At 39.9% G+C, this 21,375-nt stretch overlaps 2 protein-coding genes across 2 annotated transcripts; one reads left to right on the plus strand and one right to left on the minus strand.

Annotated features, from left to right (window-relative positions):
- Window positions 1-5,516: 5,516 nt before the first annotated feature.
- On the minus strand, window positions 5,517-6,713 carry LOC116919380 (myosin regulatory light chain sqh). Its single transcript, XM_032925345.2, has 3 exons — window positions 6,553-6,713; window positions 6,141-6,333; window positions 5,517-6,075 (listed from the first exon to the last, which is right to left on the minus strand). Exons 2-3 carry the CDS (start codon window positions 6,328-6,330, stop codon window positions 5,744-5,746), a joined length of 522 nt encoding a protein of 173 aa, XP_032781236.1. The 5' UTR covers window positions 6,331-6,333; window positions 6,553-6,713; the 3' UTR covers window positions 5,517-5,743.
- A 1,901-nt stretch (window positions 6,714-8,614) lies between these two features.
- On the plus strand, window positions 8,615-19,517 carry LOC116919379. The gene is made up of 22 exons (XM_045171505.1): window positions 8,615-8,764; window positions 8,863-9,014; window positions 9,085-9,189; window positions 9,270-9,422; window positions 9,591-9,815; window positions 9,970-10,371; window positions 10,490-10,575; window positions 11,754-11,922; window positions 12,141-12,446; window positions 13,467-13,592; window positions 13,736-13,795; window positions 13,883-13,998; window positions 14,094-14,548; window positions 14,722-14,920; window positions 15,040-15,286; window positions 15,419-15,593; window positions 15,792-15,863; window positions 16,198-16,436; window positions 17,039-17,216; window positions 17,360-17,517; window positions 18,327-18,590; window positions 19,190-19,517. The coding sequence occupies exons 1-22, from the start codon at window positions 8,719-8,721 to the stop codon at window positions 19,496-19,498; spliced, it is 4,242 nt and encodes a 1,413-aa protein (XP_045027440.1). The 5' UTR covers window positions 8,615-8,718; the 3' UTR covers window positions 19,499-19,517.
- Window positions 19,518-21,375: the final 1,858 nt, after the last annotated feature.

A 21,375-nucleotide genomic window follows, 5' to 3' on the forward strand; every position in this document is an offset into this window, starting at 1 on the left:
TTAATGGAAGAAAGGGAAAATGGTTAGAAAGACGACAGACAAGGTCTTTGTAGAAGGTTCACGACGATCTTCGAGACTTCAAGTAAGGTTGAAAGCCGGGTATTTTTTAGCCTCTGTCGAAGGAACACAAGAAAAGTTGCTAACTATCCTCTGTTTACCGGGTAAAAGCACAGTTACAGACAGAGTTGTCACCCGATCACTATCTCGATAATCCAAACTTTTTGATCAATCCATCCTATGCAATAAATCATTTTGAAAGTGATCGATTGATGATTGAATTTTGATTAGTCGGTTGCATACTATTTTCGTCTTCTTCAACGACCTAAAACCCTCTACTTTTCGAACGAACGAACGAGTGAAACTTCCTAAATGCTTTTTAGGACTCAGCAGCTTCCTGGTAGCCTCCTCAGGGCCTCCCATTTCATTCTCTGGTATTCCATAGAACTTCTCATCCCAATTTCCTCGAAAGTCTTGGCTCAGGATCGACCTTCAAATCTTAAGTTTTTCATCTCCTAAGCCGGCTTTCTTGTCGTACTAATTTTGTTACATTAATAAATATAAAGGTACGATGCAAGCTGAAACTTTAAATTAAGGCCACTGGGTGTCCGCCTTTGAGATTTAGTTGGGCATACGTCAATGGCTGAACCGGGCTGAATGGTAAAATGGCGCACTATTGCGCAATTATTCAATAAAAAAAACAGCAACGGGATAGCCTAGTTTGAAACCAAGTACCGGTTAGGTTGATCAATAATAAAATAATAATATAAAAATAATAAAAGGCCCGCGATGGCTAAAATAAGTGAAATAGTTGTAGTGCCAAAACGCTACGGTGGGTTAGGTTAGGTTAGGATCGCACATTTCGTCGTTGCCTTTGCCACTAGATAGCACCACACGAATGACTGATTGTACAAGCAGTTTTCACGGCTGACTTCATTGTTCTTAAAATGCTAATAAAACAAATGACAAACGACAGCCGCCTACGATATTTGTAAACAAGCAGTGTTATCGATACGCACTGACTTTACACTGTAGGTAATTTTCGATACTCTGTATTGTTTTACGGGCACGTTAAATCGAACTGACATTTAAGTGTTACAAAACTGTTATATTGAAAACGATTGACGCGACTGTAACTGGCGAATTCTCGTGTGTAATTAACGCCGCCAAACGTGTTCTTTCCTTGTCGTTGCGTCGTCTACGTTCCCCTGCCTCCGTTCTCGCCTATGGCACAATACCGATCGCGACAAAGCCTCTTCTAGCTATTTCGGAGTTGTAGGATTCGGAACAAGCAGTCAAACACAAAATAAAAGTTATGAAATGAACGCAAACACCAACAGATTTGAAATTCTGCTCAGACACGTAGTTTAATACGGCGAATCGAATAAGAAATAAATGAAAGCGAAAAGTTCCCCAGTTTACACGCGATAATTCCCCCCAATTTTGCAGCCAATCACAAACCGGCGGGAACCTCAAAAATTTGAATTTCGACCGAATAAATAAATATATAAAATGAACACAAACACCAACAGATTTGAAATTCTGCTCAGACACGTAGTTTAATACGGCGAATCGAATAAGAAATAAATGAAAACGAAAAGTTCCCCAGTTTACACGCGATAATTCCCCCCAATTTTGCAGCCAATCACAAACCGGCGGGAACCTCGAAAATTTGAATTTCGACCGAATAAATAAATATATAAAATGAAGGAAAACACCAACAGACTTGAAAATTTGCACAGACACGTAGTTTAATACGGCGAATCGAATAAAAAATAAATAAAAACGAAAAGTTCCCCAGTTTACACGCGATAATTCCCTCAATTGACAACCAATCAAAACCTGGCTGGAACCCCTGGGGAAACAATAAACATTTTGGGGCCCATAACCACGGGATAGCCTTCAATCTTTCCCAAGGAAAATCTCTCGGGAAAAAGTTTACATCTTCTTCATCATACAACAATATAATACAAAAAGTATTTAAATATAAAAATAAATACAAAAAGTAGTAATACGTTTTCTACATTTTTTATTAATATGTTGTATGATGGTGAATATTTTTGGGGAAGTTTTTATTAGTTTAGAAATAGTTGGCTTCATTGTTTAAATATGATTTTGGACCATCAACAAAATGGGTCAATCAAGCCCAACTTCACCAATTGTTGGCGCGACTGTATCCAAATTGGACGACATTTTTTCAATGAATTCACATAATCATGAAACATTGTTTCCGAAAAATTTAGTTCAATTTGGTTGATGAAATTAAGCGATACGGCAAAATGAAAATCTTTTTTTTTATTAGCCGTATACTATTTTTTCCGAGCTACTTCTTGTTTGCTTATATTTGGAACCCTTGTTATAATTTTGGAAATTTATAATACATCTACCTTAGGTAGTTTTTTGCCATCTATCTTTTGATACCATTTAAAAAAATTATTATTATTTGATGGTTGAAACATTATTAGTTTAAGTTTCAATACCACCCCGTCCATTCCCTATAGACCAAGATCGGATGCTGAGTTGCCAAGGCTGAATTCCGACCTGGGGTATTTTTCCTCTCGGGCCCTATAGGAGGGAAATGAAAAATAATATATTTAATTAAGTTGTAGTTAGTTTTATTACAAAATCTTTTGGAATCGTGTACTATACCTCTGTGCTGATATAATACAAAAAATTTTATCTCCAAAAAAGCTGTTATTTTTCCAGGAAACTTTTTGAAAGGTACTTGTTTACCTTTCCACAACACCCCACCCCCCTCCCCGTATTACAACTGTAGAACAAGAAGCAGACGTTTTTCTAAGTAAATTTATTTTTCCTTATGAATAAATCCTTTAGCATAATCAGATAACTTAAAAAGACTAATTGTGTCAAATAACTCATTACTGACATCACAAACTACACTACTCATGACATAAAAAACGAAAACAGTTTGACACTACAGTCACTAGTCACAGTCAATCACTTTACGTCTGCTACGGTACATTGTAAACAAGTACCTTTCAAAAAGTTTCCTGGAAAAATAACAGCTTTTTTGGAGATAAAATGCTGTGTATTATATCAGCACAGAGGTATAGTACACGATTCCAAAAGATTTTGTAATAAAACTAACTACAACTTAATTAAATATATTATTTTTCATTTCCCTCCTATAGGGCCCGAGAGGAAAAATACCCCAGGTCGGAATTCAGCCTTGGCAACTCAGCATCCGATCTTGGTCTATTTAAAAAACTCTAACTTTTTTGGCTGCTAAATTTTAAAGTTTTGCTTTGCAGACTAATATGAATACATCTTTACAACATAGCTTAAAACTGAAGGTATGTTTTTTTTTTGTTTTTAGTTAGATTAAATTTATCTAAATTTATTGATTTTTGCCTAAAATTTTTCTTAGTTCGAGCCCTCGGGCTGGCCTAGGGTAATAGAATGGGTGTAGTGACAAATAGAAAAGGGTTTAGCCCCGCCCCTCAAGGTGGGAAAAAATAGGTAAGATTAAAAAATGCGGATGGAACGCAAAAGAAAGTGTTGTTTGGAGAGAATCCTACGTTGTGTTTTATTGAAAGTTGAGCTTGAGAAGATAGCACTTGCAAAATGAATTTAGAGAGAGCCTTAATTGAGAACCTTGAACATGAGGCGTCAAATTCCAGACTGCCTGTAAAAGGGAGGGTGACCCAGCAATTGGCAAAGAAACAAAAGACAATCGTAGTTACAATAGCTGGGGGGGTCTAAACGAGATGAAGAAAAGGAAGGGGGAGGCTGTGAAGGAAAAAGGGTTTGAGAAGGAAAGCAGTAGTAATTTTTTAAGTGGACAATAATTTTCGACACAAGGCCGGTTATAAATAGATAGTCGTAATTCAGAAGAGTAAAAAAAAAACTTGTTTATTCTGGCCTCCCATTTCGTAGTAGCAGATTCAGACAAAATAGTGAAAACACTTTGATTGAAGTGATTGTTTTTTTTATTGTTTGAAAAGTGTGTTGAACGATGGAAGTTGTAGACTTAGCATCATCATTACAAAAAAATGTAAATTAAATGTGTTTTATGTACCATTATGACAAAATATAACTCCGATATTTTTCATTAATTAAAGTATTGTGTATTTTACTGCGGGGGGGGGGCATTAATTAAGGGGGCAATAGTTTTGGGGGGCAACAGTCTGGGGGGCAACTGTAGCAACCGCGAGGGGGCATTAGTTAAAGGGGGCGATCGTCGCCAACTCATCTGTATTCTTAAGACTGTTTTTTTATTTCTGGTATGTTTCATTAGTGAAACTGGGGCTGTGGCCCGGGTCATGAAAACCCGGGTCAGATCCCGGGTCAAGGAAAAAAAAACGATAAAAGGCAACCCTTTAAGGAATTTTTTTTTTCGGGACGGGTTTCGGTACGGTTCGAGGGGTTTTCGGGCTAACCCGAGATGTGTTGCCATCTAGTAGTAATACAAAGAAGGTTTTAACTCTTACGCTAAGTTACGAGTCAACAAAGCAGAATAGCTTAAAAACATAGCAATCTACAGTAACGGTCAGGAATCGGGGTATCTCTCTGCGTACTTGGGAAGTCCTCCCAACAAGTCACCAACCCACAGGCGCCTCGGGACGTTTGTCTCAATATAGTGCTGCGACTGGTGACCAATTTTCAAAACAATTTTTCCACTTTCCACAATTTCTACACAAGTTTTACACAATTCTATGCCAAACAAAATCACATATAGTTTTGAACTGCTGGAGACTATGCTAAAATGCTATGCTTTCCTACTTCAAGTTCTAGCTCATTGTAAAAAAATTTAAAGATATTGTGGATAGTGGAAAAAATCGTTTTGAAAATTGGCCACCATTCGCAGAAAACGTCCAAATGTACCTAAATCCTGTCAATCAGGCAATGCTGCTGGCAAAAAAAGAAGTTTTCCAAATATAAACGTTGTAATGGTTGAGTCTGATGACGAGACTGAAAAAGTGAAAAGAAGAGAAGAAAAGTGCATTTGACCCGATAATTACGCGGGACAGGACCCGACCCGGGTTGTTTTTTCTGACCCACGGGTCAAGCGGGACGGAACATTTTTTTTGTCTCATCGACCCGGTTCAAAACCCTTTAAGGAAAAAAACCCGTAAATTTTAACCCCTTAAGAAAAAACCCGTCCCATTTGGTCCGGGCCACAGCCCTCAGTGAAACTCTGAACAGTATAAAAATACAAATATGGCATTATTGCGAAAGTGCGTGGTTGTACCAAAAACTGCCATTGCCTCTAAATCTGCATACATACTGTACTTTAAAGAAAAATTCTAATAAAGTCTGTAAAACTGTGTCCTAATTATCAGTTCTCCACTCACAGTTGTTGTATATTAAGGTCTTCGACTGAAATGACAACGGAAATAAAATAAATCGTTAACCTTACAGGTCGCTGCAATGACGCTATTGGCAACATAAAAGCAACGTTTGCACATCAGCCTTAATGCACCATAGATACGCCATCTAATTAATTTGATGCAAACGGTGTGCATGCAATAAGAACATTTTCATGCTCAACTGCAAAATCGTTAGTGGATATTTTTATTTTTTTTTAAGCCATCATAGCCATAAAACTGTAGTTAAAGCAGTGGTCAAAGAGAGGCAAAAGCCCTTCATTAGTAGCATATGGTATGGGGGGAAATATTCTTAGGATGAATTACAATAAGAAGTAAGAATATGGAAGGCAATCTGTGTAGGGAATGATAATGACACAGATGATGACATTTCTCATCATGGTTGCAATTGCAACACCCTAATCATCTTTATCAATTGCTCCATGCTTGAGAATACGAGTAAATTCCAAGTAGTCAAACATGCTCTTCTTAATTGGAGCTTCCCTATACATCTCATCAACATCTTCATCGGTGAAGCGGTCACCCATGGTAGTTAATAATTCTCGCAGCCTCTCTTCATTAAGAAAGCCAGTGTTTTCTTCATCAAAACATCCAAATGCATTTTTGATTACTTCCTCTGGGTCAGTACCCTGAAGTTTCTCGCCAAACAATGTTAAAAACATAGTAAAGTTGATGGGGCCAGGTGCTTCATTCATCATGGCTTCCAAGTATTCATCAGTTGGGTTTTTACCTAGAATTGTAAACCACATGTTTTCTTTTACTAATTCACTCATGAAACTTTATGATGTGGTTCACCAAGAGATGCAAGCATATCATGGAGATCTTCCTTATCCACAAAACCATCACGGTTTTGATCAATCATGTTGAAAGCTTCTTTGAATTCTTGAATCTGAGCCTGGTCAAACATGGCAAAAACATTTGAAGTAGCTCGTTGAGCACGCTTCTTAGTCGTGCCACGACGTCCGGCTGTCTTACGTGACGACATTTTCTGTAAAAAATACAATTTATAACTTAAAATCTTAGTAGGAATGAATGACACAAAAGAAGGTTTCACCAGAAACTATTACCATATATGGTCACAAATTTTACATCTACATCTAGGTCAAAAATAGGGCAAACGAATCCAAATTTTGCGTACTTAAACACGGTAAATTAAAATTTCCTCAAACGTCTTCAGCAAACATTATAAAACATGCAAAATATTTACCGTTGATGGATTAAAACAAAACAATAGAACGGTTTTCAAAAGAATGAACTGAGAACTGACACTTCGATGGACACTCCCAGCAGTGAAATTACTCAACTGAATACTGACCAAGGATTCCGCTAGGCGCTGAGGCAGTTGGTGAATGCCACCTAGCGTTGGCTAAATGTCTTATCTGAAGAAGATTCTGAGAGCGCGTAAATGACAGTGTCAAAGATAAGGATTTATTTATAATGCTTATCTTTCTCATGCTATGTATCTGCTGAAATCCATTGTTTGCCAATTCATTTGTATCACTTTCACAGATAGGCGCTTGCACGGTAATTTTTTACGATGATCGAATTATTCACCAACAGAAAAATCTACGGCTACTGGTGAAGTCTTTAAATGAAAACCCAAATCATGAAATATACCTTGAAGTTTTGCCAGTTATTTCACATGTATGCTTGATGAAAATCTTGTGTTTTCTTTGATTCTCAAAAGAAATGTGCATAAACGTTGCCGAGCAAACGCGAGCAAAGGCAATCGCACCTTCTTTGAACGCAAACAATTTGTGTCCTCCAAGATCCTGATGGAAATTGTCTTTACAAAGAAGAAAATCAATGCCACACAAAATCCATGAAACGAACCTAAAAAAGAAAAATGGGGCGCGGCATACGATAATCGGTTTCCTTTGGCGTATAAAGGTAGCCTTTTGAAATTCGAGCGGTTACGTGGTGCAATAAAATAACTTTTTAATCGATGATTGTCGTACGTAGATAGAAAGCATGGGAAAAACAAAACTGCTGAAGAGTGCAGTGAAACCAGGGAAGATTTATCTTACCAGAAATTGGATGAGTGGGTGATTTGATTCCAAGAAGCACAGCAGCAGCTATTCAACATAGCCACCATTGAAAATAATGTATAAAAACAAAAATCGAGAAAAAAAAACTTACGATGCAAAACTGCTATGAACGATTTTTTAAAACGAAAAATAAAGTTGAAAAAGTGGCTGGCAAATGCTTGCGTGTCAGTTTTCTTGTGCAGCAGGCTATATGAGCTATTATAAAAATTTTAAATGGGCCTACAATATTTTCTTGTTCGAAGTTAAATTCGTTTCTAAACTCAACAGTCCAGCTGGCGAATCCAATTATAGGAAAGCAGAAAGTATTATATCACAAGCGTGTTTCAACTGCTTCATCCCTTGATTTTGTCTTTATCTGTCTGTTTCCCGCATTCGTCTAGACGATGGTAATTGTAGCCTATCCTTTGGTAATTATTAGTATAGTCTTCGCATCTTTTTTTCCAGCTTTGCCTTTCCATGTGCTTTGATAGTCACTACTTCTGAATACGGAAAGGATGGTTTCTTCTCGGATTACCAGTGATCAATGTTTAGATATTTCTTGTTTATACCCTTTTAAAAGCCTTTTTTGTCTTTTGACCCAAAGGTGAAGATGTAAAAAATAATAATAACAATAAATGATAAATAAAAGATAAACAGTATAGCTTCCATTCGCGCTACCGTTTGACATTTTTGCAATTTCGTTGTTTGTTTATTCAAGTTTTTAATGTCGGGATTCTCCTTTTTTAACTAGTCATCGTCAAACGAGCATGGTAAGTGGCAAAAATTGTCTTTGAATATGAAATCTAGTCACATCCGGTTGAGCACATATGAGAAAAATAGAATGAGTCGTATAACTCGTTCCCTTTTACCCGGTGCTCCCGATTCTTCTCGATCTCCCTAGCCACGTTGCTACAGAGATTGACATATCTAGTCAAACCGGATGTTTCATAAGCTTGAGCTTGACTAGCGACGTCCAATACGTCTACACTGCTCGATGGCAACATGGAAACAGATACGACATTCCTTAAGTTGTTTTCTTGTTTTCTGTTCTTTTGCTGGCATGAACTTAATGCCATGTATTTTGCTGAAATCCGACCTCTTCAGTCGTTCCCTGTCGTCCCTTTTACAGCTGACTAGGGCACAATCGTTTACTACGTTAGCAAAAAAAAAAAAATAAAAAGTCGTAACATGCTGTTACATCTGCTTTGACCATCAACCCTTAATCAGTCAAATCAGCGAAATGAACGAAAATCAGCAGTTGGAAAACCTAGTATTCAAGACCATCATAATACCGATAAATGTGTTGAATCAAAAATTGGCAACTAGTTGATCTTGCACTGCCAGTGATGAACGGCTCCGGCTTACTGATCTCCGTCCTCCTCATCATCTCCTGTAATGACATAAGAGTTTTGTTTTTGCTCCAAGTTCGTCGAATTGTAGTGTTCTCAATCTGTACGCTGTTTTCTTTTGTTTCGTTTTCGCTCGAGAAGATGCAGCAATATGCAGCTGCTGGGATCCTAACCACATTTACGTTTACGACTACTCAGGCAGAATGGAAATTGGATCGCCGAAAGCTAGTTCCATTCAAATCGAAAGTCAGCTCAGCGTACGCGCCATAAATACAGATCACCTGATTTTAAAAGTAGGTTATATAGGTTGACGTTGCACCCGCAACAAGCCTACTGACAAGTAACTAGTGAAGCATTTTTTAGTTTACCAATTGCAACGTCACTGGCGGGACAGAGAATGAAAAGTGGTTAGATTCATCTTCACGACATCTGGAGGCAGAATTTGAAATTCAACTAAAAAACGGCACTGTGAGTAAACATGTAGAATAGAATGTTTTTAGCGTATAGGGTGCTCAACCCTTTAGTGTCAATCGTACTGGATTTGTTAGGTGCAATCACTGGGTTATTCTGCGCGCTCAAGTGTCAACCAGTGGGCTGTCGGTTTTCACAAGGGAATCGCCAGTTTATTGAGTCTTCGTTACCCGGAAGCGGAGCTGAAAGATGGATACATCCCCGGCAGTCGGACCTTCACTTCGATGGAAGTACGTTCTAGTCTAATACTTGACATTTTGACAATTATTTAGCAAATAAATTACTACATTTCCTTGAAACGAAGCATTTTAATTCGTGGTAACATCTGACACTACTTAGCTGTGCAGTGTGCACCTAGTTCGATTGCAACAACAACGAATTTTGTCATATACGTTTAGGAAGAGGTAACAGGCCGATGTGCCAACGTCTACGAATGGTATACGTTGGAAGGCGAACATAGATCGAGCAACGAACGCCTCTGCCCGTCGATTTCCTCTGGCCGACATCAGCTATTTAAGACGAGAAATTTCGATAACTGCACTCATTTGCCCATATATAATCTAATGTCTCCGGCTGGATGGAGATGTCGGCCAGGCACAGCCATCTGTGAAAACTCTCAATCAGTAAGCCCGTCGTCACTCTATCATAGCATTGCTGTCGATCATTATCGCATGTTGCCAGTTTTAATTGGAAAAAAATATAGCTATATATATGCTGTAGTCTATCGATCAACAATGGTAAAAAAAAAATATATCTTTAATTCAAATGTTTACATAGCGGTCGTTAGTCGAACGCGTGGACCTTTGTGGAAGTTTGGCCAAGGAAAAGCTGGACATACTGCACTTAGAATCGAGAGAAGATTGGATTGGCCAGCCATGGGGAGCCAAACATCGTCAATCCACGCCTGGCAGAATGAGCCTCATTCAGAGGATGACGCTGACCACGAAGCGTCAAAGCCAAAGTAAATCGGATGAGCCGATTGATCCGCACCAAGATGCCGAATCGCCACACCAACAACAATCGCTGACTTACGTTTTCGAGACGCCGGAATCGGATTTTACGCTGCTGATGGACGACAAGGCGATCAATGACTTTCTAGACGAGATCAAACAGTTGCGATCAATCACTTTCCAGCCAGCGGAGCTAGTTAAGCGAAAAGCATCCAACTTGAGAATAAAGGTTTTCATATTTCCATTCATTTTAAAATAATAATTACAAATAAATTTTTTTTTTATTATTATTTTATTATTATATATATATATATATATTTTTTATTTTTTTTATTTTTTTTTTTTAGTTGTCTAATCGCTTCCGTTCCCTCAGTCCGCTCCAGTTGGTTACGCTGACAAAAGAAGCACTGCGTCAGCTTACACCACGGCTCTGGTACGGTAGGCCTATTAGTATTCAAACGTTCTTCGGGAAAAAAGAAAAGGAAAAGAGCAAATAATTTACATTGTACAAGCGTCACATGTGTAACACTTATACAGAAACCTGCATGCGCAGCACAATTTAAGAATTCATGCCTCGGGGGTCCTACGTGGTAGAGAACTTTTTTGTTGTTATTGGGTTTTTTGGGTTGGTTTGTTTTTTGTTTCTTTTTTTTTTTTTTTTTTTTGTTTTTTGTTTTTTTTTTTTTTTTTGTTTTTTATTTATATTTATATTTTTTTTCGCGTTTGATTCTCTTTTTGCTTTTGTTTGTATACACCACTGCGCTCGGTGGCAACGTTATTGTACCCCTGCGCCCCCGTCCTATTGATTGAGAGTATATGCTCCAGCATGTCGATGCAGGCTATAAATAGTATGCCAATACTGCGGCCAAAAAGATTTACAGTGCGGTGTAAATGTGGCCTGTATTCGCAAGGCTAAAAGGCTTCAGGCATTTATTACCATATTTCACATTATGTTGAGATCAGTTTATTTTTTATACGATGAATAGCGCTTTTGAACTAGAGAAAATTATTCTAGGCGTCGAGGGGCGGTTGTGGTGAGTGCCGGAGAAAATTGCATTTTAGAAACGTTAATAATTTTGTTGTTGGATCTAATAACGATTGCGAGCTTCTGTTACTTTTCAAATCATGTTAACATCATTTTTTGCACAACAAATAAAAAGTACTTATTTTGCCGTTGATTTCCAAAACAATCAGTAGAAAATGGAAAGAAATTTTCCTTTGATTGATTTTTTGTTAATGCCGCATGTGCGTACTGTAAAATTTGGCTAATAAACGAAAAGTTTGACGTAGCTAACATAGTGAATGACAGGAAAGGGCACAGTCTCAGGTAATGGGACAAGGAAAAGGGCGAATTCTATAATACTACGAACGAGGCTAATAGCCTGACTTGTAATCAATACGTCTCTCTTAAAGAGTTTTCGCAAATGTCAAGGAAACACGATTGTCTAACGATCGTGTCAATCCAGGCCGATACGAGAACGAAACCAAGTAGACCCACTGATGTTGCCTATCTTTTAGCCATTTCACTTCCTTGTCGCCAAGGAAAAGTATCAAGCAATTTTGTTTGTTAAATCTCCATTGAATGTTCTACGTTCTCATCTATCGGAATAGGTCGTTCTACTTCCAGCAAATGGTGATGGTGGGGTCTGCCACGACGCTGGATATAGCCAAGCAGTTGATCGAGAGACAGCAGATCTCTAACGAGGACATCATGAATATGATATCGGGTTTCAGCATGTTCCTGCGGGATCCATCTGATCGTGTCCTCGGCCAACTTTTGGTGAGCGAACCCAACTGGGAAATAGCAACTTTGTCTTTGATTTCAGCTCGATGTATATACATACATCACGCTTTCGGTGAAAGTTTATCACATTTACTTAATTATGGATAAGTTGTCTGAACAAAACAAATAGATATAACTAGTGTGGTTTTATGAAGTTTGCAACAGCATTTGATTCGTTTTTGTTTTGCTTTCTGTTTTGTTTTTGATGCACAAAGTCTTTGCTGGACCTGGGGGTGGTGAAACGGGAGCCGGATCTCCGCCAGACGGCCATGGTTTCCCTTGCTTCTTTTTTTCGCGTGGCTTGCATCGATCGATTATCAGCCGAGTCCCGCTTCCCGTTGCAGTATTTGAACATGAGTAGAAACGAAACGCGAGATATTTGGCCCAGACGTCTCGTGAAAAGAATCGCCGTTGAAATTAAGCGAGGCGATTCCGGCGACCGCAGCGCCGCTCTATCGGCGCTAAACATCCTCGGTCATCCGTCCCTCATTCCAGTCGTCGTTCCGCTTATCGAAGGCAAGGTAAATATACAAAACTATCAAAAAAAGAAGAAAAAAGAAAAAAGAAAATAGACTTGCAAATTAAAATTTTTTTTTCTTGACCAAGTTGCGTTAGACGAACAACACCAAATAATAGATTTGCACTCACTCAAAAGAATCACGTAGCAAACTTCGTCTATCAGGTTGCGCTTGTTCATGTTGCTTTCCTGTTTAGCCCTGCCTTTATGTTTTGACCTTCATCAACCTTTTTATGATGAAAGGATTCATTAGAAGGCCACACTTTGAAATAGGCAGTGTAAATCAGTAGGTCCTATATACGCCTTTCATCTGATAATTTATTTAAGGCCCCTTTCGCAGTAGACGACGTACAACAACAAAAAAGAAGTGCATTCAAAGCTTTTCTCTTTTTTGTGTGGATCTCTTCAGCTACAGAATCCGAAGAAATAAAAAACAAATAAAATCAAAACAAATCAACTATAGAACGAATCGATCCGTGAATCGCATATATAGGTTCTAGACTTTAGGATATATATAGTCTAGTGTAGTTTTTCCCGGTTTTTTTGCTATTTGCTTGCGAAGTCGATTTATGTTTCAAAAGTGAAGAAAATCAATCGACGCACCTATCGTTGAGGCGTTCCACTACAAAGAGCATGACAGCTCACGGTGAACGCGGGGAGGGGGGGAAGGGGGAAGGGGGTTCGAATTACGAGAAACGGAAACATTTCATGGCTGGTAAGCCTCAAAGGCGCGTCGTTCGTTCGCATTGACGCTAACAAGGCGACGATGCGTGACGGAACGAAATGAGAAACGGGAATGGATTTATTGTTGATTGCGTCACACGTGGGTGTGTATCACGTTTGAGGCTTACGACTCAATCTGACGTTTACCCATATGATTTGACATTTTACGTGTTGCAGTGTTTATTTTTTATGGTGTTATTTAACCCTCTCACTCGTCTCATTTAAAAAAAAAATGGAATATACTATAAAAAAACAAAAACAAAAACAAATGCTAAAACAAAAATGTTCCGTCGTCATATAGGTTGACGCAAATCCAGCAATCCGGACAAAGGCTGTATTGGCGCTTCATAAACTTGCACACCACGGCGACGCTACGGCGATCAAGATTTTGCATACCGTCTACGCCAATCCGTCAGAGAATTACCAAGTAATACGAACTTAATGCCGCGACTGACATATATAGATCTCTTTGTCTGCATTACTAATAATAATGACATAGCCCTTTTATTGATTAAGGATTGGAATTTAATTTCTTTTTTTTTTCCCTTTAAAATCACGAAAATCGTGTAGGTTCGGTTGGCAGCGTTCACTTTACTGATGCTCAGCTACCCTCCAATTCACGTTTGGCAGGTGAGATTCTATACACTTGTCTTCGTTTTTGTCAAAGCTAAATATAACTCGTCATGTAACACTAAAAGAAACTGAATTGATTTACAGGCCGTGGCGGCACGAACTTGGTTCGAACCAAGACAAAGTCACGTGGCTTCTTTCGTCTTTACCACGTTCGACACACTGGCAACGCTGCGCAGTCCACAGCGGTTCCTACAGAAATTGTAAACTAATGACAAGCGAAATGTTTATGAAAATGAATACGAAGGACATTGGTCGTCTGATGGTCGGAATGTTCGTCTTATTGTCTGTTAATTAGATCGCTGAGAGCCAAACAGGTGCTTCGCTTGACCAAGCCTGTCACTCAAGGACGTTCGGCTAATTACATCTGGTCGTACGAGAAGAGACGCCGCCTGTTGGCCAGCTACCTGCGATTGGAGACGTTCGCCAACAAGGCGTCCCTCTTTCCCAAAGAGATTTACGGTCGACTCAACTTTAATTTGGGAGCCATCGATTTTGACGTCTTAGAATTCGAGATACACGGACACCACATGGAGTCCATACTCAACCACATTCTCGGTGAAGACAAGTCGCAAAACACTTCGCATCTGTACGAATGCTACAACAGGATGTCGGCCCCCGTCGATGCCCTATTGGCCCGTCTCAACGTTAGCCATCCTTCTGGCAAGCTGGGCGAAGGCTTCCTTCATTGGACCTTAATGGAGTCGATTGAAAAGTTTTGGTCTTTCGACGGGGCCGCTAAAAGCATCCGAGGTCTCTTTCTTTTCCATTTCTCGCTTCTTTTGAATGTATTATCAAATATACATCGCCCGTTGTTTGTTTGTTTTTTTTATCTCGGCCGTCTTCCACGGGCAGAGGGACTGAAACTGTTAAACTATTACGTAAACTATATAAAACACAGTATACATGCATTTGGAAAAATTCAGGGTACTTGGAATCGCCGACATCCAGTTGGAATCCCGAGTGGCTTTACCTGCTGCCGTTGGTCAACGTCGACATTAGATGGGCGAATTCTATGGGCTTTGTCACCCAATTTCGGGTGACGGGTCAAATCACTGCCACTCTAAACGGCACTCTGCGCTACAGTCGTCAACCGGCGACAATAGACAGCCATCTGAATCCAACGTAAGTGAATAGTAAAACAGCATCGATTTGACCCTGTTCGCTGCTAGTTGCATGCCCACGCTTTCGCTCCTATAAACGACATATTGATTTGGTTTGACTTGTTTCTCGTCAAACCAAAGGCTGGCGCTTGAAATCGATTCGTCCATCGGCATACAACCAAGTGGCAGTGACGTAGGCGGCCTCACATCGAAGTCCAGCATTCTTCTTTTAGCCTCTCTGCCGGGCCGCCTGACTGCCGAGCTGACCCAACGTCCCGTCGAGCGGCTCGATGTCAAATGGAGCGTCGAGGACGAAGACGGAAGCCGAGAATTCATATTACTGCACAAAAGTCATTGCGTAGATTCCTGTCCGAAGGAAACGTCTCAGGTGAGTCATTAAGAGAAGCCGCCAACCTCTTGAGGCCTCATTGCGTGGCGCCTTTTGCTGGCGAAAACCTTTGGGGTTGTTCGGGGTTCTTGTATAGAAAACTTTTGAAGTGGGCTGCTGTTGACATGTCAGGTGGAGACGTTCGACTGGAAGAACATGGGGGCGAACGAAAATCCCGACTGGCAAAAGCTCTTGTCGGTTATCAGTTTCTCCTGGCTGCCGAACGAGAACATGGCGATCGGCTGGAGCCAGTTCTCTTGGCGCAAATCAATCCATCCGACCGTTTTCCAATTTTCCGTCCAACTGGGTATGGTAGACCTACACGATTATTTTATCTGTTTTTTCTTTTTTTTTTCTTCAAGTTTTTCACGCTTAGATGGCGATCGTCATCTGGGCCTAGCCCGTTTCGTATAGTATAGCTAATCGTATTGGGTTTGATTTTATTTGACTTTTTTTGGGGGGGAATGCCACTCCCTTTTTTTCCGGCATTGGCATTGCCGTGAAGATAGGGCACAAGAACCACTCGCATGGATTATGAAGTCTGGAACTTCCGATTTACTGAGAACGTCAATCTTCGGTACGTCATTTTCAGTTCAACTTTTGAAAAATCATAAATAGATTTTTAAAAATCAAAAAAAAAAAAGAAAAGTAATAATAAAAATAAAAGGTTAAAGAAGACGAAGAAGAAGAACCGATGCCTGTTTTCGATTTGCTTTCTGCGCCTTACATTTTCGTCGTTTGATCTGCTTTTCCCAAAAGCTGAAATAGATTTATGGCAGCCCAGATTTATTACCGTGGCACACGTCATGAATAAGTTCGCCTTACTGAGTCTGTTGTTCAGCTAAAAAATTCCCTCTTCTTTTTTTTCTTTTTTTTTTTCTCTTTTCTTTTTTTTCATTTCTCACACACAGCAGGGAAAAGTCAAACGATGATGGGAAGAGAGGGCCGGGAGCGAGCGTCGCACGAGAATCACAAAGAAGCGCAAGTGACAGCCGGAAAAGAGGCGAGCGTTGCCGACGATCTGGCCGATTCCATCGCCATCGAAATACCATACGCAGTGGGAGCAGAGGCAGCAAAGCCGATTGCCTTAAGTGCAGCTGTTTCTGGATTCTCCGCTTCCTTTTCAGCCTGGCTTGAATTACCCAAGCAAGTACAGTGTATACAATTTATCAATCTTTTCTAGCCGGCTTTCCTTCGGCCCCGTCTCTCTCTCTCTCTCTCTCTCTCTCTCTCTCTGGGTTGTCTGCCCTTATCTATCCGTGTCATCTTTTTTTGCCCGTTTTTATTATTATTTTTTTTTTTAGTTGTGGATTTCTTGCGAGAAAGTCCTAACCGGAGATTCTCTCTCTCTGTGCTTGCCGACAAATATTGATCCCCCCCCCTCCTTTTTTTTTTCTCTTCCATTTTGCAAGGCCCATCGTCTCCGCATAGTCCAACAAAGTATCGCCTACCCGTTTCTCACATGCATCCCCACCCGACCCCAACACGCTTTTCTTTTGCGACCTACTTTTACTTTATTTTTATGCATTATCACGCTCGCATTTCAGCCGAGTGTATCTTTGTTCTAAACTTGGGTGGAAAAGAAGCTTGCCCCCTTTCGAAATCGATCGCAGGACAATTTTTAGATGCTGTGCAATATTTGCTCGGGATTGCTCGTGCGTTTGTGTGACTGCTCTTGCGGATATTTGCTCCTCAATCGAGTGTCTTTTTCCTTTCGTTTCTCTTTCCTTTTCACATATCCGACGGGGAAAGATTGGACGGCTTTTGCTCAGCGTCGTCAGTGACGGGCAGCATGAACATAAACGAGAGGGAAAACAATGGAAAGGCGATCACTTGGCCGTCCGCTGGACGTGGACCTGGAAAGATGGCGTTGCAAACGTGACGGGCTTTCACGATTTTCCTTTGGAAGCTCATCGGACCCATTACGCTGGTACGTACAGCAATATTGACAACACGAAACCCTAGCTAGAGCCATAACGTGCTGCTTTATTTGATTCGAAGCGAGCTGGGGTTGTTATGTAGTAGTCTAGTCTAAATGATATGAAGATGTTGATATTCTCATTTGGTGCGTAGGTGAGTGCCGCGTCGGAAACAACCAGATTACCACCTTCGACGGAGTTGTTTACGAGCCTCGTTTCATTGACGAGTGTCAATACATGGTAGTGGCAGCCACCGGTCCCCAGGACAAATTAGTCGTCTTGCTCGATCGCGGGACAAACGCTCGGAATCAGGTAGGGCCAACAACCCAACATTCTTGTTGTCATGACATCGTGTCACATAAGTGGAACAGCTTTTGCTGGGTCCCATAAGCCCGTAGGCAATGTTTTGTGGAGACGTACTCATCGTGTTTGGGTTTGCATTTCAAACGAAATCAAACTGTAACATCATAAAAGCTTAAGCCACATATTACGTGCTATATTATAGGTTCAGCTAAACTGTCGTATTGATTTTCATTTTTTGATTTTCATTCTCTTATTTTTCCCCCTTGCGAATAGCAGAGAGAGAGAGCAAATAAAATAGTAGTCAAAATAATTAACAATTACTTAGACATTTTTATCAAATCAAAGCAATAATTAATCTAATCTGCCATTTTAAAGTCTATATAGTTTACTGTTGTCATTACGGCTGTATACGGTACGGTCGATCACATGCTGTACAACCTGGCTTTTTTAAACGTCTTGTTAACGTGACTTCGTTAACTCTAGGAAACGAAAACAAACAGGCTGTTGCTGTGCTGGCAAACGAAGCGTTCATTCAATGTTATCTTTATGTGATACGTTTATCAATGTAACAAGTATACTGCACGTTGCTGCACTATTTGCGTAGTTATGGATTCTGTGCTGTTAGAGACCCTCATTAAATTAGCGTTCAATTACTGATAAGTTTGCACTCAGCAAGAAATGAGCTGTCTGCTTGTCATTAAACGTTGCTCGTAGACTATAGACTGTATGTAGTATTTGACTAGACGCCCTACCCGAGGCCATCAATCACGTCTCGATCATCAGAGATCAGAATAACGCAACAGAACGTACATCAACAGGTTCTGCGACTGATTGTGTCCGACGACGTCATTCAGATCGATTTGCCTGACAAGAGATTAATCGTCAACGGCGTGGCGATTCCTTTCCCGCAACTCGCCAATGCCAACAGACATGTCAAGGATGTCGGCGGCTTCTCGCTGGAAAGTCCCTGCAACGGGCCGTTGCTGTTCGCCCGAGTCAAAGGCAACGGCGCGCTCGAAATTGAACTTCCCTCAAGTGGATTAATGCTGCGCATCCGCTCTGAAGATGCAATCGTCATCAAAGTACGTATACTATTATGTACATCTATACACATTCGCTGTTTCCATGGTTCATTTTCAGCCTTAATAATAATCGTCAAAGTAAGTTCGAAAATTATGATTGGTTCAAATATTTTTTTTTTAGATAAAATTAAATCAAAGAACAATACAAAATTTGTAATAGCTAGTATTATATATTTGTAGCTTTAAAATGAAATGGTGTTAAGTTTTTTGTGGCCGTAATAGTCTGTCAGTTGCTCACTATAGAAGGTGGTATTAAAAATAACGATTTCCGTTTGAGCATTAGGCCATTAGCCCATTCTCCATAGCGAACTCTTTTCACTGAGATTCACGAAGACAAGATGGACGAGACACGAACGCCGGCTATCGATCTGCTGCGCTATAAGTGAAATACAATAGCTATATGCTATTGCCAAGACGGGGCTGCGATGCGTACTGTATATCGCATAATAAGTCATTTTCTCGATGGATTTGTTCCTATTCACGAGTTACAGTTAAGAAACGGAGGGGTTATTAGAGGAACAAGGCAACTATTGTGTGCCTGGGTGGGAAAGCCTTTCAATGCTAGAGATACAAGGTCTAATTGTATTGTTCGTTTACAGGCGAGAGAAAGTTTGGGCGGCCAGATGCAAGGACTTTGTGGCGATATGAATGGCGAGCGTTTATTTGAATTCCGCGGGCCTCGTCGGTGCGTTCTTTCGTCGGGCAGTCTTATGACTGCTCAATATCAAACGTCGGACCGTCCGCACTGCTCCACTGCCACCCCCCACGCTCAACAAAAGCTTCTAACGCTTCAATCACCAAATGGACGGATTCCACTTCATAATTCAAATGACTGTCCTCGACAAGAGGGTGCGCCAACTGTCATCAAAATGCCCGTCGGTGTTCACAGTCAAATTGATGACTTGTAATACAAATGTATTCATCATACATAGACTCTGTGAACGCGTCATTTTATTCAAAAGAGAAACGTTCACTAAAGTCGAGGGAGAGAAAAATTATAAACGAACGGCATTTGCTTGCCTCTATAATGAATTACGGCGTTTTTTGGTTTTTGTTTTTTAAATTCATGTTGAAGCACGTAATATCAGCATCTCAGGCCTATTTTAATTTAACCATCTGGTGTTTTTTCTTTTCTTTTTTTTTCTTCTTCTGTTGTTATGCTACTGGTTGGTGGAAGATACTCAGATTCGGTCAGAGCAACAACATTTTTTTTTTCAATATTCCACTGTTACTGTCTTGTTTGACGTTGTAAGCTATTGGCTATACTTCTATAGCACGTCAACGTTATATATATATTTTTTTTTTTTGAAATTGATCAGTTTTTTAAAGGGAATTTAAAGTAAAAGAAATATTGTTTCGAAAGAACGAGTTTATTTTAACGCTTACACTGCTGCACTCACATCAAAGATGGTGAAAATCGGCCATAGAAATAAGAATGCATATTCTTTTTGCAAAGGCTGTATATAGCCTAGCCAGTTTGATGTAGACATTCACTTTAAAAAATCACAGCTTATATAGCCATTCCCAGATCAAATCTTTGGTATTTTTGGCACGGAACTCCTTTCACAATTTTGCATTTCTGTACACACACACACACACACACACACACACACACACACAAAATAAATAAAAAATAATAAGAAGAAGAAAAGAAGGAAGGAAAAAATGTGTCCATTAGACAATATCTCTGTACAGATGCCAAAATCACCGTAAAGATGCAAATATTCTTGTCAAAATGCCAGCCTTGTGAATCTGCATTTTACGTCCTTTTATAACTGAGTTGTACTTAAGGACTATAGCCTATTTATATATCAAACGGATCTACGCAAGCGTCGCGTACGGTACGTATGTATAATTTTATAATGAACTTAGACTATTGCGTATCCAAACTCCACGCGATTCTCGTAAGAATTGCTCAAATTTCAATTTGTTTCCATAAAGATAATCTATCGCCCTTACAAGCATTCCTCCCTTTGACGAATTCTTTTGCTGCATTTTTTATGAAAAAAAAAAAAAAATAACAATAAAAATAAATACAAATAAATAAAAATAAATAATCAGTAAAATTCCGCCACATTGCTCAGAAATTCCAATCACTTTGCAGGTATCTCTGGCGTATATTTCAACAGAGAGTTTGGTATCCTTTAGGTATGCGAAAAATGCCTGCTCAGTCGGCAAACTCTGCTTAAAATTGCAGCGGCGACGTATTGTATTATAATAGTTTGCCATTGGGAAACCAAAAGTCCCATTTCGTTCTGCACTACGTAACGCATCGTAATCAGCTGCAGCAAAAGGGGAACCGATACACAAGAGCAATCCCTTATCTGTTTTCGAAATTATGAACCATCGGATTCGGCCCCGTTTAATGGCTTTTCATCGCTTTCATGCCCTCAGAGGGGAGAAAAAACAAAACAAAACAAAACAAATAAATTAACGGATAATGTGCGTTTGTGCTAAATGTCCTGGACAGCTGTGCCCAATTTCTTCTACTAAAACAGACAACTATCAAACTGAGAAAGGACACATCTATGTCGAACAATGTAATGCAGGCTTCGAGGCTTTATTTGGTTACGAGGTAGGTCTCTACACACATAGTGTAGGTCTGTAGGATGTTGTCTTGTTTCAGCAAAGACAACGTTTAATTAAGAGGGGACGCTTATATAGCTAAAGGATTTCACGCTCGACCATTAAAGTTGGCGGATGAGCAACTATACTTCAGAGACGTGCAGGCCACAGGCTCGCTTTCAAGTCCCACCCGGTCCTACCGCTTCCTATATACGTCCAG

Source organism: Daphnia magna, linkage group LG3, assembly GCF_020631705.1.
Source record: "Daphnia magna isolate NIES linkage group LG3, ASM2063170v1.1, whole genome shotgun sequence".
NCBI classification, from domain to species: domain Eukaryota; kingdom Metazoa; phylum Arthropoda; class Branchiopoda; order Diplostraca; family Daphniidae; genus Daphnia; species Daphnia magna.